The sequence below is a fragment of the Capra hircus genome, chromosome 4 (genome assembly GCF_001704415.2).
Source record: "Capra hircus breed San Clemente chromosome 4, ASM170441v1, whole genome shotgun sequence".
NCBI classification, from domain to species: domain Eukaryota; kingdom Metazoa; phylum Chordata; class Mammalia; order Artiodactyla; family Bovidae; genus Capra; species Capra hircus.
In genome coordinates, this window is record NC_030811.1 from 76,238,746 (window position 1) to 76,264,611 (window position 25,866).

The 25,866-nt window shown below is 40.6% G+C and overlaps 2 protein-coding genes across 2 annotated transcripts in view; one reads left to right on the plus strand and one right to left on the minus strand.

The window, feature by feature from the left end:
• Nucleotides 1-4,990, minus strand: part of FAM185A (family with sequence similarity 185 member A) — a 74,648-nt gene extending 69,658 nt beyond the window's left edge. Inside the window, exon 1 of the mRNA XM_005679100.3 lies at nucleotides 4,315-4,990. Coding sequence (XP_005679157.2) covers nucleotides 4,315-4,744 — 430 coding nt within the window. The 5' untranslated portion in view covers nucleotides 4,745-4,990. The remainder of the gene's footprint in view (nucleotides 1-4,314) is intronic.
• Nucleotides 5,232-25,866, plus strand: part of CCDC146 (coiled-coil domain containing 146) — a 141,608-nt gene continuing 120,973 nt past the window's right edge. Inside the window, exon 1 of the mRNA XM_005679099.3 lies at nucleotides 5,232-5,405. The gene's annotated coding sequence lies outside the window, so the exon portion shown is untranslated. The remainder of the gene's footprint in view (nucleotides 5,406-25,866) is intronic.

The following is a 25,866-nucleotide window of genomic DNA, read 5'->3' on the forward strand; positions in this document are numbered from 1 at the left end:
CAAAAAGAGCTTCATGACCCAGATAATCATGATGATGTGATCAATTACCTCGAGCTAGACAAACTGGAATGTGGGTCAAGTGGGCCTTAGAAAGCATCACTAGGAACAAAGCTAGTGGAGGTGATGGAATTCCAGTTGAGCTGTTTCAAATCCTGAAAGATGATGCTGTGAAAGTGCTACACTCAATATGCCAGCAAATTTGGAAAACTCGGCAGTGGCCACAGGACTGGAAAAGGTCAGTTTTCATTCCAATCCCAAAGAAAGGCAATGCCAAAGAATGCTCAAACTACCACACAATTGCACTCATCTCACACGCTAGTAATGGCACCCCACTCCAGTACTCTTGCCTGGAAAATCCCACGGACAGAGGAGTCTGGAATGCTGCAGTCCATGGGGTCGCTGAGGGTCGGACACGACTGAGCGACTTCACTTTCACTTTTCATTTTCATGTATTGGAGAAGGAAATGGCAACCCACTCCAGTGTTCTTGCCTGGAGAATCCCAGAACGGGGGAGCCTGGTGGGCTGCCGTCGATGGGGTCGCACAGAGTCGGACACGACTGAAGCAACTTAGCAGCAGCACACGCTAGTAAAGTAATGCTCAAAATTCTCCAAGCCAGGCTTCAGGAATACATGAACCGTGAACTTCAAGATGTTCAAGCTGGTTTACAAAAGGCAGAGGAACCAGAGATCAAATTGCCAACATCCGCTGGATCATGGAAAAAGCAAGAGAGTTCCACAAAGATCTATTTCTGCTTTATTGACTATGCCAAAGCCTTTGACTGTGTGGATCACACTAAACTGTGGAAAATACTGAAAGAGACAGGAATACCAGACCACCTGACCTGCCTCTTGAGAAACCTGTATGCAGGTCAGGAAGCAACAGTAAGAAACTGGACATGGAACAACTGACTGGTTCCAAATAGGAAAAGGAGTATGTCAAGGCTGTATATTGTCACCCTGCTTATTTAACTTATATGCAGAGCACATCATGAGAAATGCTGGGCTGGAGGAAGCACAAGCTGGAATCAAGATTGCTGGGAGAAATACCAATAGCCTCAGATATGCAGATGACACCACCCTTATGGCAGAAAGTGAAGAAGAACTAAAGAGCCTCTTGATGAAAGTGAAAGAGGAGAGTGAAAAAGTTGGCTTAAAGCTCAACATTCAGAAAACAAAGATCATGGCATCTGGTCCCATCACTTCACGGCAAATACATGGGGAAACAGTGGAAACAGTGTCAGACTTTATTTTGGGGGGCTCCAAAATCACTATAGATAGTGACTGCAGCCATGAAATTAAAGACGCTTACTTCTTGAAAGGAAAGTTATGACCAACCTAGATAGCATATTCAAAAGCAGAGACATTACTTTGCCCACAAAGGTCCGGCTAGTCAAGGCTATGGTTTTTCCTGTGGTCATGTATGGATGTGAGAGTTGGACTATGAAGAAAGCTGAGTGCTGAAGAATTGATGCTTTTGAACTGTGGTGTTGGAGAAGACTCCTGAGAGTCCCTTGGACTGCAAGGAGGTCCAACCAGTCCATCCTAAAGGAGATCAGTCCTGGGTGTTCATTGGAAGGACTGATGCTAAAGCTGAAACTACAATACTTTGGCCACCTCGTGTGAAGAGTTGACTCATTGGAAAAGACCCTGATGCTGGGAGGGATTGGGGGCAGGAGGAGAAGGGGACGACAGAAGATGAGATGGCTGGATGGCATCACCGACTTGTAGGACATGAGTTTGCATGAACTCTGGGAGTTGGTGATGGATAGGGAGGCCTGGCGTGCTGCAATTCATGGGGTCGCAAAGATTTGGACACAACTAAGCAACTGAACTGACTGAACTGAATGCTATTCTCACTCTTTCATTGAAACAGTTATAGAAACTGGAGGAACATGAGTTGAGTATGAAGAAAACTGAACTATGTTGATTTGAAGGGCCTGTGGAATACACACAAGGAAACAGTAAAACTGGAAATGGGATTCTGGCTCTAAAAAGAGGAATCAACAAATAACGAAGTTTGGGTAGTTCATTTTTATCTGAGCTGCCATAAAATTTTGCTTTTCTCTATTTCAATATTCAGTTTATTTTGTACTATCTAACACATTAGCAAATCTTCCTCCCCATCGTAGACTTTTATATTTTGAGATCAGGGTCTCTTACTCATCTAGGTTAGTTAAAAAAAAAAAAAGTTGAGAAGCAATAAAGCGTACTTGTTCAGCAGACTTCAGTCAGTTCAAATCTCAGCTCCACCACCTTATATCTGAGAGACAACAGGCATATTTTTTGATCTATCCCACTAGAAATTAAGTTTCATGAGGGCATGGATCTCCTCTACTTATTCACCCATAATAAATACTCAGTATATGAAAGTTGTGCTGTGCTGTGTTGCTTCAGTCATGTCCAGTTCTTTGCCATACTGTGGATGGTAGCCCACCAGGCTCCTCTGTCCATAGGATTCTCCAGGCAAGAGTACTGGAGTGGGTTGCCATGCCCTCCTCCAGGGGATCTTCCTCACCCAGGGGACTGAATCACTGTCTCTAGTCTCCTGCATTGACAGGTCAGTTCTTTACCACTACGGGGTCATCAAACTTGTATTGCAATTCTCTTATCGAAAATGGTAACAAAAACAGTGTCTATAATATAGTGCAACTGTAATTAGAAAAGATTATCTTAGGAGTGTTATCTGCTATTGTGATCATTAATAGTATTTTGCTTCAGTCCTAGGAAGGCAGAGAACTTGGGAAGACTTTCCTAGAGAAGTGTCGCAGAAATTGTGGCTTCCATGTGAGAAATAACATGGAACTCAAAACACCTAGAAAACATATCTGGCAGCCATTATCAATTGACCTTTCTGGGGCAATCTAACTATGTGTTTTCCTTCAAAGCCTGCAACTCACAGAAAATTTACTTCAGTTCAGTTCAGTCGCTCAGTCATGTCCGACTCTTTGCAACCCCATGAATCGCAGCACGCCAGGCCTCCCTGTCCATCACCAACTCCCGGAGTTCACTCAGACTCACGTCCATTGAGTCAGTGATGCCATTCAGCCATCTCATTCTCTGTCGTCCCCTTCTCCTCCTGCCCCCAACCCCTCCCAGCATCAGGGTCTTTTCCAATGAGTCAACTCTTCACACGAGGTGGCCAAAGTACTGGGGTTTCAGCTTTAGCATCATTCCCTCCAAAGAAATCCCAGGGCTGATCTCCTTCAGAATGGACTGGTTGGATCTCCTTGCAGTCCGAGGGACCCTCAAGGGTCTTCTCCAACACCACAGTTCAAAAGCATCAATTCTTGGGCGCTCAGCCTTCTTCACAGTCCAACTCTCACATCCATACATGACCACAGGAAAAACCATAGCCTTGACTAGATGGACCTTAGTCAGCAAAGTAATGTCTCTGCTTTTGAATATGCTATCTAGGTTGGTCATAACTTTTCTTCCAAGGAGTAAGTGTCTTTTAATTTCATGGCTGCAGTCACTATCTATAGTGATTTTGGAGCCCCAAAAAATAAAGTCTGACAGTGTTTCCACTGTTTCCCCATCTATTTCCCATGAAGTGATGAGACCGGATGCCATGATCTTCGTTTTCTGAAAATTGAGCTTTAAGCCAACTTTTTCACTCTCCTCTTTCACTTTCATCAAGAGGCTTTTTAGCTCCTCTTTACTTTCTGCCATAAGGGTGGTGTCATCTGCATATCTGAGGTTATTGATATTTCTCCCAGCAATCTTGATTCCAGCTTGTGTTTCTTCCAGTCCAGCGTTTCTCATGATGTACTCTGCAAAATTTACTTAGGCCAAAATGGATGCTGACATTTTCAGTAAGAAGCCGGGTGCCTATTAGAAACCAAACACTTGGTCCAGACTATATGGAACATACTATAGGCAAGGCTGTTTGGGGAACAGACCCCAGGCCATGAGCAAGTGGAAATGTGGACCGCCTGCCATGCCACTGAGTGGATTATCAAGATACTTAAACCCTGAAAAATAAAACACTTTGTAATGGACAAAGTGCAGTAACACAAATAGGAACAAAGTGTCAAAGGAGGATAGGACAAAAAAAGATGTTATGTGGTTTAGGTTATTCCAAATCATGTTTCTACTAGATTTATAAAATTGCTATAACTGAAAACTTAATTCCTAACTGCTACTCAGAAACCTAAAGTGGAACAGAAAAAAAAAGACATAGCTTCTGAAGGGGTCAAGAGTAAATTACGTTGAAAAGTCAGATCCAAAGGGACAAATTAAAAATGCACGTCGGCCTAATTTCAGAAGTTCACAGGGTGTGCCCCGGGACCCAAACCCGTTTTACAATCACTTGCCAAACTTCAGGGGCGCGTTCACTTCCACGGACGCCTGGTGGTCGATGACATCAGCCACGATGGTCACCTCCTTCTGCGCCTCGTCGTAGTTCACCTGCAGGCCGGCCAAGGCCCGCGCCCCGCCCTCCACTCCGCTCACTGTGACCAGCACGCGGTCGCCGTCTGGGTAGGTGAGGGGGTCCAGGGGCCTCACAGTCAGGTGGCATGGGAGCCGCGCCCGCAGACGGCCGAAAGGGCTCACCAGCAGCGCCCACTCCTTCAGAGTCCCGCGCGCAGAGTCAGACCTAGAGACCTCGGGCTGGGACCCACCTGAGCCGTACAGCCGGGACTGACATGTCCCACAGGCCCAGCGCCCGGTGGCCTCGCCGGCCCACACTCTGAGCAGACAGAGCCGGAGGCAGCCCAGCCCCCATCCCGTGAAGGGGAACATGGCATGCCCCTCTTTCTCCCACAGATTACTTCAGCCTCAGGTTAGTCTCTCCAAGTCCAGTCGGCTTGCCACTGTGCTGACCAAGCCAAAAGGGAGACAGACGCTTGATAAGAGGGTTTGCTGAAGCAACAGCAAAACCGCTCACTTCATTCAGCAATGTAAACGTCAGCTACACGGGTCTGGGCGGCAAATTGGAATTTTAAAGTTCTAAGTATCCATCCTGACCAGAACCGCTTACATACTCCCGCCTCTTTCGCAAAGGCCGGTGGGATAGGTAGTTCCAATGGTGGTCAGATGTTGAATGGCTCGGGCAACTGAGAAACTACATTTCCCAGAAGGCAATGCGCAGGATGCTAAGGGTAGTTACGGCAGGTGTTGGACGGAACTCGGAAGGCCTGCGCTTTCCCCACAAGCCCATTAGCCATTGGAGGGACGTGGGGGCGGGGGGAGGGGGGAATCTACACCGGAACCCACTGGCCAATGGAAAGCGAGGAAAGCAAAAGATGGGCCAGGCTGCTTGGTTTCCTTGGATACCGAGGACGCGACTTCTCCGAAGAGGGTGGAGCTTTGGAGTGAGACAGAGGAAGATCGTCTGAGGAAAAATAGGAGCCTAAATAAGAATCAGGACGAAGAGAAGAGCTCAGAAACTGCGCTTTTAAAGGTGAGACCGTGATTTAAAATAGGAGTACCCTCAGTGAGTGGTTAGCTCCAAGCGTCATTAAATTAGTTCGGATTACCCTGGGATGGAGAATACCTCTGCAAGAGGTTAAAGACTCATTAGCGCTGTCAAAGGAAACTCCCTCTTCGAGAGTAAAATATAGGAATAGCATTAGCGTCCTGTCTCCTTTCAGACTCTAAAAGACCTCAGGCCAGTCTTTGAATGTATCTGAGTTTAAACTGCTTGCTCTTAAAATTAGGTCAATAATACCTTGTCTTGCCTCAAAGGTTGTTGTTTTTTTTTTTTTTTAAATTTTAGGGATCAAATGAGATAATGTATGTGAACACCAGTGCACAGGCTGTCAAGTTGCAGTTTATACTATTTTTATTTTATATATAAAAATCCTAATGAACTGAGCTAAAGTCCTCAGGGGCCCAAGTCGCAGAGTTCTTTGCAAGCCATTACCTGTTTAAAAATTCAGTGTTTTTCTTAAGTTATCCTTTCCTCCTTTCTGTCCTAGTCCATCTCCCTCCTTATAAAGGTTCACTCATGATAGGGGCAAGCTTTTAGGTTCATCAAGTTCCCACTGCATATTACTTCTGTCCTTGGCTTTGTGTTTCATTTCGTCATAATTATTCACACTGATCTTCAAACTGTCTTTTTAATAAAATCCCACAGGAATAACTTTGGGAAAGGCATTGGTTTAAGCATCTTGAGAATGCATTCAACTTAGTTGTTCAGTTCAGTCGCTCAGCCGTGTCTGAGTCTTTGCAACCCCATGGACTGCAGCACACCAGCAACTCCCGGAATTTACTCAAAGTCATGTCCATTGAGTTGGTAATGCCATCCAACCATCTCATCCTGTGTCATCCCCTTCTCCTCCTGCCGTCTATCTTTTCCAGCATCAGGGTCTTTTCAAATGAGTCAGTTCTTCACATTAGGTGGCCAAAATATTGCAGCTTCAGCTTCAACATCAGTCCTTCCAATGAACACCCAGGACTGATCTCCTTTAAGTTGGACTGGTTGGACCTCCTTGCAGTCCAAGGGGCTCTCAAGAGTCTTCTCCAACACCACAGTTCAAAAGCATCAATTCTTTAGCGTTTAGCTTTCTTCACAGTCCAACTCTCAGATCCATATTTACTATTTTCAAATAAATAAAACGGACCAAAACCGTTACTTTTTGGATCATCTGAGCTTTAAAATGGAGATTATGTACATTAAGGTTAACATAAGATATTAAAAAGTTAGTGATCCTTTTATAAGTCTGATGTCATGTAGCAAGTCTGTCCACATATCAATAATAACCAGTAAAAGTACCACCTTCCACCTTTATGACATTATAGTTTTCAGAGCATGTTCACATGTATCATCTCATGGTATCCTCACAAAGCACTCTGTGTTTAGCAGGGCAAGTATTATTATGCTTACATGATTGATCAAGAAACAAGTTTTGAAAGATTAAGAAACAATTAGGTCTGACCCTCTCACCACTCTACTAAAAGGTCCTTCTATCTTCCTGACACCTTTGGAGAAAAAAATTATTTACGAAATGAATAGAAAGTCGTATATAACTTCCCCCCATATTTAGAGTTTACTTGTAAAATATTTTTGCACAGTCAGTTTTGTAAAAGCCATTCCTGCAAGTCATGAACATGCAGTGCTGGTAGGAGTATGTTCTTAAAACTTTCAGAGTTCAGTTTAGCAGTATGCATGGTGCTGCTGCTGCTGCTAAGTCGCTTCAGTCGTGTCCGACTCTGTGCGACCCCATAGACGGCAGCCCACCAGGCTCCCCCGTCCCTGGGATTCTCTAGGCAAGAATACTGGAGTGGGTTGCCATTTCCTTCTCCAATGCACGAAAGTGAAAAGTGAAAAGTGAAAGTGAAGTCGCTCAGTTGTGTCCGACTGTTAGTGACCCTATGGACTGCAGCCTACCAGGTCCTCTGTCCATGGGATTTTCCAGGCGAGAGTACTGGAGTGGGGTGCCATGGCCTTCTCTAAGCACCTTAATAATGTGTGTATCCACGACCTAGAAATTGTACTTTTTGGAACTTAATGTAAACATAAAATTAGGGATATTCACAAAAACTTACATTCAAGGAATTTTTTTACAGGATTACTTATGATAATAAAGAACTGAAGCAACCTAAATGTCCAAAAATAGGAGGGTGTTACATAATTTGTGAACATCTGAAATATTATGCAATAACTTTAAAATTATATTTTGAAGACTGTTCAATTATATGTGAAATCTTCTACAACATAAAGAAAAACCTATAGTTCTCCTTCTTTGTATGGAAGAACTACACCCACAGCTACCACACTCACATAACTTTCCTTCTGACACTTCCAGTCATCCAATGTGTGGAGATTTTCCCCTAAACAAAAAGCAACTTCTGTGACACCAGCTGGATGTCCTACAATTCAACTCAGTTCTGACACTAATGTTAGATCCCATAGGTTAGGGGTTCAATTCCACAAAACTGTTCCCACCCACCTCAGATGCCGATCACAAGTAGGAGGTCCTCAGGTTACCCACAACTTCTATCCCATTTGGCTAGAAATTGGAGATTCCCACAGGCCCCTCCTCAGATTCAATTAATTTGCTAGCGTGGCTCACAGAAATTGGGAAAATACTTGAATTTACCACTTTACTTTATCCTTTAGTAAAGGATACAGATGAACGGTCAGATGAAGAAACACAGAGGGTAAGGCCTGGGAGGGTCTGGACCGCAGGAGCCTCTATCCCCCTGGAGTCAGAATGTGTTCCTCTCCTGGTGTGGATGTGTTTACCAATCGGGAAGCTCTCCAAACTGCATACAGTCTGATTGTTATGGAAGCTGCATCACATAGGCTTATCAACTCCATTTCAGTCCTTCCTTCTCAAGAAACTTGGGGGCAGAGCTGTAGATTCCAAGCTTCAAATCATGTCTTGTTTTTTCTGATGACCAGACCTCATCCAGGAGTCTACCCAAAGTCACTTCATTAAAACAAAAGACACTCCTATCACCCAGGAAATTACAGGAGTTCAGGAGCCCTTTGTTGGGAGCCAAAGGCCAAGACCAATAGAGATATATTGTGCTGTTATCTCACAATAATGTAAGTGACATGAGTAGAATATCAAATTGTATGTATAGTGTATGATCTCAGTTCTATAATAAAAATAACAGGAATTTTAACCTAAAACTATATTTTAAAATATATTCCATAGAAACAATTATAGGGAAACACAGCTTGATAACAATGGTTATCTCTAAGTAGTAAGACAAATTATCTTTTTGTGTGTGTGTCTTCAATAATGAATATATATTATATTTATAATACAAAAATTTAGATGCATTTCTTAGCATGTATTGTTTCCTAAGACTGACTCAAATAATTAAATAAGTAGAGGATTTCTTACCATCTAAATGCCCATGGACTGCAAGGAGATCCAACCAGTCCATTCTGAAGGAGATCAGCCCTGGGATTTCTTTGGAAGGAATGATGCTAAGCTGAAACTCTAGTACTTTGGCCACCTCATCCCAAGAGTTGACTCACTGGAAAAGACTCTGATGCTGAGAGGGATTGGGGGCAGGAGGAGAAGGGGACGACAGAGGATGAGATGGCTGGATGGCATCACTGACTCGATGGATGCGAGTCTGAGTGAACTCTGGGAGATGGTGATGGACAGGGAGGCCTGGCATGCTGCGATTCATGGGGTCGCAGAGAGTCAGACACGACTGAGCGACTGAACTGAACTGAAAATGCCCATGAATATTTTACTTAATAATTAATATTCAGTAAGCATACAATTTAATATAGCATGATGAAATTTTGTCTGAGATACTTTATATTTAACTATTCTGATAGTTAAAGCTGTGGTTTAAGTAGCTGTTTCATAAGCTAGCCTAGTGATTAATTTTTGACACCTCGTCCTGTGATGAAGACTTAACATACTCCAGACAGCCTAATGGAACAAATTCATTCCATACTGGACAATACATTCTGCAAAGTGAATGACAGTCTCTCATTGAGTGGCTGAGTCTTTTCAAGTGTCAGGCAGGGAGGGTGGTGCCCCTGCAGCTGGGAATCCTGGTCCGCCTAGGGCTCTTTAAACTTTGTATTTGGCTGAAGTACACCAGGTCCTGATCATGCTCAGGAGATCCCTTCCCGTGTCTTCCATCCCCTTCACAGGAGCCAGCTGCTGTGGATTACAGAGTCCTTCCCAGAGTTAACCCATCATCAGCCCCCAAGGCTCTCAGGCTGCAAAGTTGTGAAGATTCAAGGCTTTTTGTGGATGATAGGGAAATTGGTCCTCACATTAAGTTCTGTGGACTGAATCTATTCAGAAAGGGATCTCTCTCAAGTTTTAAAAAAGGGAAATTAGTTGTCTCATGCTACAGAAATAAGAAATTTAAAAGATTTGTGCTTGAAGATCCAATAACTCACAATTTAAGGTCACATACAAGGATAAGTATTATAAATAATTTCATTACAGCATTGAAAAAATGCCAGTTAGGTTTTATTAGTTGCAGAGCTCTACAACTCTTACACCCTATGAATGACAGATGATATTGCATGAAATCAGCACCCGTCTTCCATCTTACAAGATGCTCTGAGTGATATCAGTCACAAAAATCACGTGTGGACAGCCACAGCAGGCTGTCACAAAAGCAAAAAGAAAACCTACAGGCTAGGAGAAAATATTTGCAAACAATGCAACCAATAAGGGCTTAGTTTCAAAAATATTTGCAAACAATGAAACAAATAAGGGACTTAGTTTCCAAAATATACAAACAGCTCATACAACTCAACAACAAAAAATAATCCAATCCCAAACTGGGCAGAAGACCTAAACAGAAATTTCTCCAAAGAGAAATACAGATGGTCAATAGGCACATGAGAAGATGCTCATCACTAATAATTAGAGAACGCAAATCAAAACTACAATGAGGTACTACCTCACACCAGTCAGAATGGTCATTATTAAGAAATCTACAAATAACAAATGCTGGAGAGGATGTGGAGAAAGGGGAACCCTCCTATACTGATAGTGGGAATGTACACTGGTGTAGCCCCTGTGGAAAACAGTATGAAAGTTCCTCAGAAAAGAATTATCCATATGATCCAGCAATCCCACTCCTGGACATATATCCAGACAAAACTATAATTCAAACAGATAACATTCACCCCTATGTTCAGAGCAGCAATATTCATGATAGCCAGGACATGGAAACAACCCTAAATGTCTATCAATAAATGAATGGATAAAGAAGATGTACATATAAACAGAGGAACACTACTCAGCCATAAAAAAGAATGAAAAGATGGCATTTGCAGCAACATGAATGCAGCTAGAAATTATCATACTAAGCGAAGTAAGTCAAATACAGAAAGACGAATACCACACAATTTCACTTATATGTAGAATCTAAAATATGACACAAATGAAACTATCTATGAAATAGAAACAGAATCACAGACACGGAGAACAGACTGGTAGTTGCCAAGAGGGAGGGATGGAGTGGGAGATTGGGGTTAGCAGATGTAAGCTTTTATATAAGAATGGGTAAATAACAAGATCCTATTGTAAAACACAGAGAACTATATTCAGTATCCTATGATAAATCATAATGGAAAAGAATATATATCAATAATGTATATATATAGATGTATAACTGAATCACTTTGCTGTACAGGAGTATTTAACACATTATCAGCTATAAGCGTTAGTCGCTCAGTCATGTCTGACTCTCCGCAACCCTGTGAACTGTAGCTCTCCAGGCTCCTCTGTCTATAGAATTCTCCAGGCAAGAATGCTGGAGTAGCCATTCCCTTCTCCAGGGGATCTTCCTGACCCAGGGATTGAACCCAGGTCTCCTGCATTGCAGGCAGATTCTTTACCATCTGCTGCTGCTGCTGTTGCTAAGTTGCTTCAATCATGTCCAACTCTTTGCGACCCCATAGATGGTAGCCCACCAGGCTCCTCTGTCCCTGGGATTCTCCAGGCAATACTGGAGTGGGTTGCCATTTCCTTCTCCAGTGCATGCATGCATGCATGCTAAGTCGCTTCAGTCATGTCCGACGCTGTGCAACTCTATGGACAGCAGCCCACCAGGCTCCCCTGTCCACAGGATTCTCCAGGCAAGAATACTGGAGTGGGTTGCCATTTCCTTCTCCCTTTACCATCTGATACTTCAACAAAAAACTCAATAAATGAACAGCAGAGGGCATTGGAGACTTTTCAGAAAAAAAAAAATGTAATCTACAGAAAGGATTCTGGAATTCACTCTAAGTGAGGGGTGCCCTAGGAATTTGCTAACTTAATTATAAACTTTTGAAATAAATATATCTTACAACTTCTGTTCTTCTTACAAAATCTTAATAAACTCAATAATCTAGAGTAATAACTATAATACTAAGAAGAAGTTAATGAATGTGTAGGTAATCCCATTTGAAATCCCATGTTATTTGTTTCCATGCAGATGATGTACTGGAAAAAGCTTATTACTTAATGTAGTCAAATTTCTTTCACATTGAACACCTTGAGAAATCATCTAGTTTACAAATATCTGAAGAAGATTCCCAGGGTATACATTAAAGCAATGTGTGTGTGTGTGTCTAAGATAATATTTATTGCAAACAGAAAGTTAATTTATAAGAGAAAAACTTTAAAAGCTCACTTTAGGCTAGAGTTCTTGTATGTGCTAACTCTTCATTGCACTTCTACAAAGCAGCAATAGTGTTGCAACCATTCACATTGCAGTACCATTAGCATATACTATGAGTAGAAATTCCATTTACATTTTACGTATTTTGAGGCAATACTGTTAGTTGTGTACAGGGTCAGGATTAATATTACTTCTTGATAAAATTTTTGTCATTAAATAATATCCCTCATTATCTCTAGTACTGCTTTCTATCTTGATGCATATTTTAATCTAATAATAATATTTTCATCCTTTTATTTCAAACTTGTGACATTATATTTGGGACTTGTCTCTCATAAACAGAACATAGACAGATATTTTAAATCTAATTCAAGAACCTGTATCAACATGTAAATTGAATCTACCTACTTTTTTGTAATTACTTTTACATTTATACTTATTCATACCATCCTATTTTGTCTTTTCTATTAAACTTGCCTTTTTGTGCCTTTTTTGTTCTTCTTGCTTATCCTGCTTTTCTTCATTCATGTCTTTAGTTTAAATGTTTTTCTTTGTTCACCTTTTGCCTCTATAGTAATTTGAAAGGCTATTTTCTTCTAATCATTATCCTTAAATTTTTCACATACTCACTTGACTTAGCAAATGTCTAATCAGTCAGTATCTCTATCTTCATCTCAAATAATAGAATTCTCTAACATAAGTCTTTTCCCTTGCATCTTTCATGTCATTTATTGTCTTGTGCTTTTTAGTTCCACCTTATTTTTAAAGCCAAGCAAGTAGTTATTATTACTGCTGTTTATATTTAAAGTTTATTTAAATTTAGCAAAGTTTACCAATTTATTTGCTCATCTCTCTCCTTCTAGATTTATTTTTGTTTGAGAGTCTCTGAGTAATTTCTTCAGACTATGAAGTGTTTTTATTTTACCCTCACTCTTAAGTAATAACTTAGTTGACATATACTGTCTCTCAGTGGGCTTTCCAGGTGGCTTCAGTGGTAAAGAATCTGCCTACCAGGAGGAGACGCAGAGACACAGGTTCTATCCCTGAATCGGAAAGATTTCCTGGAGTGGAGTAGGAAATGGCAACTCACTCCAGTATTCTTGCCTGGAAAATTCCATGGACAGAGGAGGCTGGTGGGCTACAGTCCATGGGGTCAGAAAGAGCCAGACACGACTCAGTGACATGCACACAAGCACTGTCTCTCAGTACTCTGGAGAAGTACAGTTTTTGCTAACAAGAAGTCTTCTATTTGTCTAATTTACTTACTTTGTGAAGAATCTATTTTTAATTTTTGGTTATTTTTTATTTTTTTCCTTTTGTTATAATAGTTTACATTTCAGTATTCTGTGTATGTTTAGATCTTTTTGTTTGCTTTGGTTTATTTTAAAGTCAAGTTTGCTGCTGCTGCTGCTAAGTTACTTCAGTCATGTCCCACTCTGTGTGACCCCATAGACAGCAGCCCACCAGGCTCCCCCGTCCCTGGGATTCTCCAGGCAAGAACACTGGAGTGGGTTGCCATTTCATTCTCTAATGCATGAAAGTGAAAAGTGGAAGTGAAGTCGCTCAGTCGTGTCCGACTCAGCGACCCCATGGACTTCAGGCTACCAGGCTCCTCCGTCCATGGGATTTTCCAGGCAAGAGTACTGGAGTGGGGTGCCATTGCCTTCTCCGAAAGTCAAGTTTATTGAGGTATAATTCACACAAAGTAAAACGCATCCATCTAAAAACAAAAAAATACAAAATAAAAAAAAAAACCCAAAACTTTCTCCAAATCAAGGTTGCAAAGATTTTCCTCTACATTTTCTTTTGGAAGTTTTTTTACTTTTAGGTTTTACATTTAGGCCTATGCCTCATTTCAAGTTAGTTTTTATAAATTAGAGTGTGAGGTGAGGAACATTTTTTTACATAAGGATGTTAAAGATCAGTTGTTCCAGCATCATGTTGGAAAATACGATCATCTTAATGGATTAAAAAAAAAAAGCATTTAGCAAAGTTCAATACCTAGTCCTGATTAAAAACCCTCCACAAACTTGGAAGTGAAGGAATTTTCTCCACCTAATATAGGCATTCATGAAAAACACACACTCAGTACCATACTTAACCATAAAAGACTGGATGCTTTTTCCTTTTAAGATCTCAGACAAGGCACAGTTGTGCACTCTCACCACTTGATTGTTCTGGAGGCTCTAAATGTTACAATAAGGCAATAAAAGGAAATGAAAGGCTTCTACATTGGACAGAAAGAAGTAAAACTGTCTACTTGTAGACATGATCATCTAAATAGAAAATTCTAAGGACTATTATACAAAGCTAACTGAATTAATTAAGTTTACAAGAAACAGGGTCAATACAAAAAATTAATTCTATTTCTAAGGGCTAAAAATAGCATTTGGAAATTGAAATTTAAAGACAATGCCATTTACAATAAAAAACAAAATGTGAAATACTTAGGGATAAATTTAATGTAATAGAGTCGGACACGACTGAGCGACTTCACTTTCACTTTCACACGTTGGAGAAGGAAATAGCAACCCACTCCAGTGTTCTTGCCTGGAGAATCCCAGGAACTGGGGGGAGCCTGGTGGGCTGCTGTCTATGGGGTTGCATAGAGTCGGACACGACTGAAGCAACTTAGCAGCAGCATGCAAGACCTATTTTCTGAAAACCATAAAGCACTGCTGAGAGAAAATGAAGATCTAAGTAAGTGGAGTGAAATACCATATTCAAGGTAAATAAGACTCAAGGTGGCATATCACTCACACTAATTATTGATTCATTGTTCAGTCAAAGATTTTAGCTGGCTTCTATTTTAAATTCTATTTAAAAAATAGAAATTGACAAGTTACTTCTAAAATAGAAATGGAAATGTAAAATGCCAAGTATAGCCAAAACAATTTTGAAAAAAGAGCCAAGTTTGAGGACTTATCCTACTTAATTTTAAGACATTTTAAAACTGCAATACAATGTTGTATGACTGTAAGGAGAGACATTTAAATCAATGGGACAGAAGAGAGACTATAGAAATAAACCTAAAAATATCTGGTTAGTTAATTTTTGAGGAAGGTGCTATTATAATTAAAATACAACAATGGGAGGAGGATACTCTTCCCAACAAATGTGCTGAAACATTAAATATCCATATGCCTCTCCATCCCTCCTCCAAAAGAACATTAACCTTTACATCAGAGCATACACAAAACTTTGAAATAGTTAAAAGTTCCAACAGAAGAGCTAAACTATAAAAGTTCTAGAAGAAAACATAGGGAAAATCTTGTGACCTCGAGTTTGGCAAAGATTTCTTAAGATACAAAAAGCATGAATTAAAAAAGGAAAAATTATAAATTGGATTTCCTCAAAATTCAGAAGTTTTGCTTTTCAGAATGAAGAGACTAGGAAAGATTGAGAGAAAATATTTATAAAACATTAATAAGCAACTTGTATCCAACCCTCCAATTAAAAATAAAATTAAAAAAGGACTGTATCTAGAATATGCAAAGAATTCTTACAATGATAAGAAAAACTATTTTAAATGGGCAAAAAAAAAATTGAACATACATGTAAACTAAGAAGATATATAAATGGCAACTAAGCCCGCAAAAGAATGCTCAAAATAACTAGTCATTATGGAAATGCAAATTGAACCACAAAATTATTAGATACTATTCAAACCTACCAAAATGGCTAAAACTAAAAATACTGACAATAGCAAGTATTGACAAGGATGTAGAGCAGTGGGAACCCTCATACATTGCTCGTAGGAGTATAAAATGGTACAGCCAACTTGGAAAACCATTTGACTCTTTCTTATAGAATTAAACATAATTTACCATTTGACCCAGAAATTCCATTCCTAGGTGTTTACCCAAAATATACATTCACATGAAGACTTGTACTTAAATATTCATAGCAGCTGTATTCATAACAGCCAGGAAAGAGAAATAAGCATCTATCAAATGGAGAATGGCAAATAAATCATGGTGTATTTATACAATGGAGTATCATTAAGCAATAAAATAAGTGAAATATTGATATCCATGGCAATGTATATGAGCTTCAAAAACCTTATGCTAAATGATAGAAGCCAGAAACGGAGAAGGCAATGGCACCCCACTCCGGTATGCTTGCCTGGAAAATCCCATGAACAGAGGAGCCTGGTGGGCTGCAGTCCATGGGGTCGCTAAGAGTCGGACATGACTGGGCGACTTCACTTTCACTTTTCACTTTCATGCATTGGAGAAGGAAATGGCAGCCCACTCCAGTGTTCTTGCCTGGAGAATTCCAGGGACGGGGGAGGTGGGCTGCCATCTATGGGGTCGTACACGACTGAAGTGACTTAGCAGCAGCAGCAGCAGAAGCCAGAAACATATATGATTTTACATACATGAAATTCTAGAAAAGGCAAAACTACTGGTGGTTTCCAGGTACCTGAGATGGAGGGGACAGGAAGGGAAGGGCACTGACTGTAAAGGGGCACAAAGGAAATTTTTAGAGCAATGGGAATGTACATGGCAGTGATCACACCCTGTCCATATTTGTAAAAACTCTTCAAATGTATACTTACAATGAGTTTTATTTAACATAAATTATTTATCTCAATAAAGCTGATTTTAAAAAAAAAATACTGAATTCATGTTCCCATTCCTCTCCTACTCCTGAGCATGAGACCCAAGTTCAGAGTTGTTAGGTAGCATTATAATTTAGGGTGGCTGTCTAGTTAGTGGTGTCTGACCGTGCTGATTCCTCCTGACCAGGCTGATCTCCCAGGAGATCCACCTGGGTCTCCTATGTGGGCCTCCATGCTGGCATCTTCTGAGCATCCTACATCCCCATTTGATGCTCAATTGTATGATCCACAGAACTTTCTTATCCACAGAACGTCTTCTTATCATAACACCAAGGGCTCTTGGAGTGCAGCACTGCCGGTCACCCTCAACACCCCTCCCACTCCACTCTAAAATCTCTTCAAGTTTCTCTGCTTTATCACATGAAAGGGTAGGACTGATGATGGCTCTGGAAACTTGCCACTTTCCCCAAGTCCTACTTGTCAAGAGAGGCACATTATCCTTCTGATGTCCTGCAAAGTCCAAGTTTCACTGTCTCATTTCCTGAGTTTGATCATAAGTGAACAGATTGCCTCTGGGGACCATGCCAGCTTGATTCCTCACCACCTCTCCTTGTTCCCCAGCTCAGAAGGTGTTTTGATTTATTTTATTTTTAATTTCCTCTTCCAATGTACAATAGGAATATTGTCTTGCTAAATATTCGTTTAACCCTATCAGTTCAGTTCAGTTCAGTCACTCAGTTGTGTCTGACTCTTTGCGACCCCATGGACTGTAGCACTCCAGGCTTCCCTGTCCATGACCAGCTCCCGGAGCTTGCTCAGTCTGATGTCCATCGAGTCGGTGATGCCATCCAACCGTCTCATTCTCTGTTGTCCCCTAGTCCTCCTGCCTTCAATCAGTCCCAGCATCAGGGTCTTTTCTAATGAGTTGGCTCTTCCCATCAGATGGCCAAAGTATTGGAGCTTCGTCTTCAGCGTGGGTCCTTCCAATGAATATTCAGGACTGATTTCTTTTAGGATGGACTGGTTTGATCTCCTTGCAGTCCAAAGGACTCTCAAGAGTCTTCTCCAACACCGTGGTTTAAAAGCATCAATGCTTCGGCACTCAGCTTTCTTTATGGTCCAACTCTCACATCCGTACATGACAACTGGAAAAACCATAGCTTTGACTAGACGGACCTTTGTCTCTGCTTTTCTAACCCTATAATAAGCAATGTAAAAACCTTTGCTTTTAGAGGAAGGAAAGAGATTGGGTAAGGGATGCTGCCTGGGGAGAGGAAGACAACAGTAGAGATCTGCCTTGGACCAGAGGAAACCTGTGAACAGGAAATACTCATGCAATGAAAATAGAAATCTGTGAAATTTCTAAATATGGGAGAAGGAACTTGCTTGCTTTACTTACTGTCTGTAAAGTTGGCTCTTCCCACAGGGCTTCCATGGTTGTCTGGTGGTTAAGAATCTGCCTGCCAATGCAAGGTACATGGGTTTGATTCCTGGTCCAGGAAGATTCCCGCATACCACAGGGCAACTAAGCCCCACAAGCCACAACTACTGAGCCCATGCACCACGCCTACTAAAACCCACGCACCTAGAGCCCATGCTCTGCAACAAAAGAAGCTGCTGCAGTGAGAAGCCTGGGCACCCAAACTAGAGAACAGCCCCTGCTTTCTGCAGCTAGAGAAAGCCCACATACAGCAACAAAGGCCCAGTGCAGCCAAGAATAAATACAAAGAAAATCTAGGGGAAAAAAAGTTGGCTCTTCCGTGACTTAGAGTTGACACATATTCTTTTTAAGGACTTTTAAAATTTTTAGTTGCTCCCTTTCTGCTTCTCCAGTACCCAATATCCTACATAGTCTTTCTTATCCTAGATTTAAACATCTCACAGTGGGATTTGAAGATTAGATTTACCAGGACTCTCACACCAAATCCTAAGGAGAGCTCTGGGACAAAATCATGCTAAAGAGGACCCAGGTCGCCTTTCCCAGACCATAGATTCCTGAAATAATTTGGTCCAGTCCCAGGCTGACTTCTGTTTATTTTTTTTCCCTATAAAAATAATCCAAGGCATATTGTATATGAAAGCAGAGGAACCAGGCAGAGGTGGGAGGAGGCTGCCATTTATTGAGGACTATATGCTGAATCTGGGCAGAGACTTCACATACACTGTTCCATTTTATCTTCGCAACAACTCTTAAATCATCTTTCAGTTAAGGAAATAGCCACTTACAGGCTGAATGTCTTGCCCAAGGTTATACAGAAAGAGGGGAGGAATGAGATAAGCCCACACTGAGGAACTTCCTAGGAGTCGCTCCGTTAGCCCATGCTGTCATCCTGGTAGACTAAGTAAAAGACACTAATCCCAGTCTTGGATGAAATAACAGGAGAAGGGGGAGGACAGAGAGAAGGAAGAAGAGAGAGACCTGGGCTCTTGCAGATCGGAGGCAGTGACAGTCCCATATTTCATGAACATCTTTGCTAAGGAAACAGACCCATGCAGACCCACAGTTTCTACTGACTGTGACATGGAGAAGAGAAAAGGTGTACATGACAGAAGAGGTATGCAAGGCAATGGTCTGATTAGACAGGATAGACAAATGTTGGAATGTTATGAATGTGCTTTCTGGTATCATTTTTTTTTTAATTCAAGCAAAGATAATAGAGTTTAAAAACCACGGACATTTTCACAGCAAGAGTGAGGAATGTCCTACAATGTGAAGACTTCAGATTGTATGCACATGTGTAAGAATCTCTGTTCAACAGACCTTCTGGGAGACTGGCAGAAGATGGCAGAAATGTCCAGAAATACTTGGGCATTTCATACCTCCCACGGGCTTTGACACTCAGTCTCTGCTTAATACTAAATTATTTGGAAACTATTAGGGAGATCAGTGGGCTTCCCTGGTGGCTCAGAGATCAATAGGACCTCTCAGGCACTCTTTGAATTTCTGAAGCCTGACCGGACTTGGAGACTGATTGTAAATTATTGCAGATGTAAGATCCAGCATTTCTTGTCATACTTCGTATATGTGAAGGCATTCCTTTGGTTTGTAACTGTAACAACAAGTTTTATAGTCCATAGTTTTACACAGATCAGTCTTAAGGCCTTTTGGACTGACAATCACTGCTCTACAAGAATTAATTTGTTTCTGATTTATACTCTGCTGGCCTGCTCTTTCCCAAAGGCATCCTAGCCTTACATCTTTGTGGCGACAGAAGTTGAAGTCCGTCAGCCTGCATGTGTTCTTGACCCAGCTTTCCACTACTGGAGGCCCAGGGGCAAGGGCTTTGCTAGGACCATGGCAAGTGTCCCACAGAGCAAAATGCAAAAGGGTAAGGGATTTAGAGCAGTAAACATGGGTTTGAATAAATACTGTCTTTTATTGATGTCTGATCTTAGTCATATCATTTATATTCTCTGACCTTCAATTCCCTCACCTATGAAATGGAGATAATTATTCTTAGGGAACATGGCTGTTGTAAGGATTAAGTAAAACAATATGAGGGAAAGTTTTGTTTAAATAGTAAGGGACTATATAAATGTTCTTATAATTAGGTACACAGGTAAGTGACCACTGGGCAAGAGTCTCTGCACGCTGATGGGGCAATCAGGAGGATATGTTAGAGACAAAAATCATGTCAGTTTCACATCTATGTAGAAGAACTGTCGTAGAAACAGTTCTTCTACATAGATGGTACTCACCATCATGACCCAATGTGTTATACCCACTCAGAAATGAGTAACACAGAGCTCCTTTTAGCAGTGCAGATTTCTAAGAAGAAAGCAGGAAGCTTAAAAGAAAGGATAGCTTTTCTTATATCTGTGTTTGGGGTGGGAGTGTGCAGGAGGAGGTGATAGGACTGTGAAATGAGTTGGGAGTGGGGCTAGAGCTCTCTCAGCATCTTTTCATCCCAGAGAAGGGAGCTCATCCTGTAAGAGTCCTGGGTTCTCTATGATCATGGGCAGTTAACTGGTCGTGGTGGTTGTTTAGTCACTGAATCATGTCCGACTTTTGCGACCTCATGGACTGTAGCTCGCCAGGTTCCTCTGTCCATGGGATTTCCCTGGCAAGAATCCTGGAGTGAATTGCCATTTCCTCCTCCAGGGGATCTTCCAGACCTGGAGATCAAACCCATGTTTCCTGCATTGACCGGCAGTTTCTTTAACACTGAGCTATCTGGGAAGCCCTCCTCATTGATTACACATGCATATATTATCATTTAAGACTTAACTCTCTAATACTGTGAACATTTACTTTAAAGTTTAGATATGCACTTGGAGCTTCCTCTCAAGAGTTTTGTTTTAAGTGTATGAAATGTTTTTAATTAAAGGATGTCCAAGCCACATTGTTAGTTTAACATTTTGATTATGAACCAGATTTTATCTACTGACTGCTGCTGGTGCTGCAAAGTTGCTTCAGTCGTGTCTGACTCAGCAACTCCATGGACTGCAGCCTACCAGGCTCCTCTGTCCATGGGATTTTCCAGGCAAGCGTAGTGGAGTGGGTTGCCATTGCCTTCTCCGCTACTGACTGCAGTGGTTTTATTTTTTTCTGTGCAGGAATGGTTTTTTGTGGGGTTTTTTCAAGATTCTTTTTTGAGTGGCTCTTTTTCTTTCTTATTCTTTTTTTTAGGAACAGAAAAAAGCCGTGGTTTGATTTGCTGGGTCTTTGAATGACAAAGCTTTTCTGTTCCCTCTTCTTAAAAACATGACATGAAATCTGTAACTATATGTTATTAATAAAAAAAGTTTCAAGTATAATCTTGTCTTTGCATGGTACTAAAGGGTTATATAATTGTACATAGAATGAAGTACCTAGACATAAATAAGTTCAATAATTGTATCTGTTGCATTTAAGACTGCCAATGTCTTAATATCTGATAATCTTGTTGTTGTTATTGTTGAATTAATTGGATCTGAGGTGACTACAGGCTGCGTGTTGGGTTGGCTGCCCAGTATTCTGAGCCTGTCACACTGTGGACCAGAGGCCTCTTAGAAAGAAAAGCTTTCAGTGTAGACTTTAATGTTACCTTCAAAAGAGTGTAGACTTTAATGTTACCTTCAAAAGAGAATACACGTGTAATCACAGAGATACACTGACAGGATTGAGAGGCACTTGCCCTACAACTTTAAATATACCACAGTTTTTTAACCTCATTTTGACATTTCTATGTTTTTTAATAAATATAGGAAACTGAAACAACAAAAAATTAGGTGTCCCGGACTTTTCCCGTCCTCCAAGGGGTCTAGCTCTGAATTATTATAGAAATGTTTATGTAACTAACCTCTTATAGCAGTGGGTGATGGGGAAAGGAGCATGTGATTATGTTTCCAGGGCAATTAAAAATGCTAAAATACGAAAAATAATGCCCAGGTTCTGTGTGGGACAAAGAAATACTATGTTTGACTTTACAATACACCTCACTATTCTAAGATAAGCAAAATATATGTTTGTTTAGTGACTAGTGATATCAAAAGGCAATATGGTGGTTTCCTGCTACATCTATTTTGAAACAAGCATTGCCATTTTACCTTCAAAGTCGTCTGATTTGTGTATCCTGCCCATTCTCTGGTGTGCGGGGTTTTCAGTTTTTTGCATGTGTTTCTTATAAATGTCAAGACAAATTTCCTGAACAGTTCAAAATCAAGACAAAATGATCGCCTCTTTAGCTTTAGGGAAGAGGAAGCAGTGGTGTATCTTACAAAACAAGGCATGCCCTGCAATGTTTATTGCCTAATTATTCTCTGGGAAGCTTCCTATTTTGGCTTGTCTTTTAGCCCTGAGGTGAAGTGTGAAGAATAGAGGAGTTGAGTGTTCTACTGCAATGGAACTAAAGCTTTTACTTTTCTTCTTTCCTCCTTTAGCAGCCTTTTGCTTTTCTGGGTCAAAGCTCAGTACATGTCCTTTCCCTTCTAGAGAGCCTCATACAGCCACGGCCTCTCCTCTGGACTCCTACAGTGTAGCATGGTGCGGCCTTGGTACTGCTCTCAGTACCTAACCTTCCAGTCAGGGCTGCTTCACTGCAGAACTTTCCCTGTGAATGGCACTCACTGGGAACATGTAGTTGCCCCATAACCCTGCTTCTGCATCCATGCTTTCACAGCACCTCTTTCAGTTACTCATAATTTTTATATTTATCTCGGTGATTCTGTGATTAATTGCCATCTTGCTCACCAGTCTGTGAACCTCCCTGATGTCAGGGACTTGTCTGGTTTTGCTCACTATGGCATCCATCTGCTACCCATAGCACAGGGATGGCTCAAAGCCTCTAAATTGTCTCCTTGCCTCCAAATTCACACCCTTTCCAGACCATTCTTCTCACTGCCAGCAACATCTTTATAAATTCAGATAACTCCTCTCTGCAAAAAATGTAATGGCTCCCAATACATATAGATTAAAATCTAAATTCTAGGATACAAATTTCTTTTTAAGCCTTACCTACATTTCTAAGAAAATAGCTTTTTATTTAGGTTTATTTTATGTTCATGGACTACACTAAAGTCTATGACTGTGTGGATCACAACAAACTGTGGTAAATTCTTAAACAGATGGGAATACTAGACCACCTTACCTGCCTCCTGAGAAATCTGTATGCAGATCAAGAAGGAACAGTTAGAACTGGACATGGAACAACAGACTGGTTCCAAATAGGAAAAGGAGTACGTCAAGGCTATATATTGTCACCCTGCTTATTTAACTTATATGCAGAGTACATCATGTGAAATGCTGGACTGGATGAATCACAAGCTAGAATCAAGGTTGCCAGGAGAAATAGCAATAACCTCAGATATGCAGCTGACACCACACTTATGGCAGAAAGCAAAGAGGAACTAAAGAGTCTCTTGATGAAAGTGAAAGAGGAATGTTAAAAAGTTGGCTTAAAATTCAACATTCAAAAAATGAAGATCATGGCATCTGGTCCCATCACTTCATGGCAAACAGATGGGGAAACAATGAAAACAGTGGCAGACTTTATTTTGGGGGCTCCAAAATCACTGCAGATGGTCATTGCAGCGATGAAATTAAAAGACACTTGCTCCTTGAAAGAAAAGCTACGACAAACCTAGACAGCATATTAAAAAGCAGAGACTTGGGAGGTGGGAGGGGGATTCAGGATTGGGAGCTCGTATACACCCATGGTGGATTCATGTCAATGTATGGCAAAACCAATACAGTATTGTAAAGTAAAATAAAGTAAAAATAAAATTAAAAAATAAATAAATAAATAAAAAGCAGAGACATTACTTTACTGACAAAGGTCCATATAGTCAAAGCTATGGTTTTTCCAGTAGTCATGTATGCATGTGAGAGTTAAACCATAAAGAAAGCTGAGTGCCAAAGAATTGATGCTTTCAAACTGTGGTGCTGGAGGAGACTCTTGAGAGTCCCTTGGATGGCAAGGAGATCAAGTCACTCAATCCTAAAGGAAATCAGTCTTGAATATTCATTGTAAGGGCTGATGTTGAAGCTGAAGCTCCAATACTTTGGCTACCTGATGCAAGGAACTGACTCACTGGAAAATACCCTGATGCTGTGCAAGATTGAAGGCAGGAGAAGAAGGGGACAACAGAGGCTGAGATGGTTGGATGGCATCACCGACTCGATGGACATGAGTCTAAGCAAGTTCTCGGAGTTGGTGATGGACAGGGAAGCCTGGCATGTTGCAGTCCATGGGGTCGCAGAGAATCGGACACAACTGAGCAATTGGACTGATTGTACCTTATCTTGTATGACACAGAAATTATTTCCCTGCATTCCTCCCTCTTTAGATTGTAAATCACTTGCACCTTTGTACACTCTTGATTTTCATAAAATGACTCAATAAATGTTTGCTTAATTGATTTAGGTATTATGGAGATATACGGCTCTAGAATCACTCACTATACTTGATAGCTATGTAGTTCTTACACTAGGCATTTAGACGTTTTATAAATATTCTCTTGTTTATATCATTGTGGCCTATGAGTATATATTGTTGTTTCATTTATGGCTCTCAATTCATATTGACTGCAGCATGATAATATTAGTACAATGGACTTTGCTATATTAACTAATCCCTGAATATTTTTTTGTCTGTTAAACTTTGGTATCTACTTAAAGCCTTTCTGTCTCTATATTTAACTAGATTGATTAGTGTTTTATATTTAATTCACATGAGACTTTTGCACTTGCCTCTGTTGTATTTTTTTACTTTCTTACTCTCCCTTTCTTTTCTAACAGTTGAAGTTTGTCTGATAATGTCTATCAGAATTCCATTAGTGTCCTTTAGTTGCTTTCCTATGTAAAATGTCTTACCTGCCCTAAAATATTTAGAATGTTTTCAAGATAGTAGAGCCTGAAAACATCAACAGACTCAGAAATTTGTGCAAATTCAGCATGACATCTTCTTTCGTTGGCCAGGTAAGCTGTACCATATTTAAAGGTGCCATGCTCTGAGAAGATAGCCTAAGCTTCTGTTTTCAGGTTAATGCCATCTGGATTATAAAGATTCCAAGAACCTTGAAAATATACTTTTAAATAAATTAGTGTACTTTACTTTGCAAAGCTGTAATAGCAGAAAACTGGAAACATTCCATATATTTATAAATAAGGGATTATTTGAGTAGCTTGTGGCATACCTATGCAAAGGGGTGACTTGCAGCTGTGAAATGAAATGAGAACTATCTCTACAAATATACAGAGATATTTAGGGAGTTCTTCAGTATATATTATTAAGTCTAGATGTCTAGGTTTTGCTTTAAAATAATATGGAGAGTGGAAAGAGAAAATGAAAGGGTTTAGATAAAACAAAATTACTCATGAATTGTTATTTGTTGAAGTTACTATGGTTATGTTTGATATATTTCTTAAAGAAAAGGCTAAAAGAAAAAGCTGAAAATAACAGTTATGACCTGATGTTCTGAAGAAAATGTTTTGCTGGGAAAGCCCTAAATCATTTCATCCATGAAATGACTGAACGTACATATTTTAGCTTATTAACACAAATCTAAACACTCCAGTGTTCTTGCCTGGAGAATCCGAGGGACAGGGGAGCCTGGTGGGCTGCCGTCTTTGGGGTCGCACAGAGTTGGACACGACTGAAGCGACTCAGCAGCAGCAGCAGAAACAGCATCAGATATGTCATCAAGCCATTTCCAGTTCCCTGAAGATTTAAACAATAAACTGACTAAGGTTGTGATACCTTAATAATAACAGGTTCTATTTTTTTTAAAAAAAACTGTATTATGGCATTAAAAATGTGTGTGTTAAAGG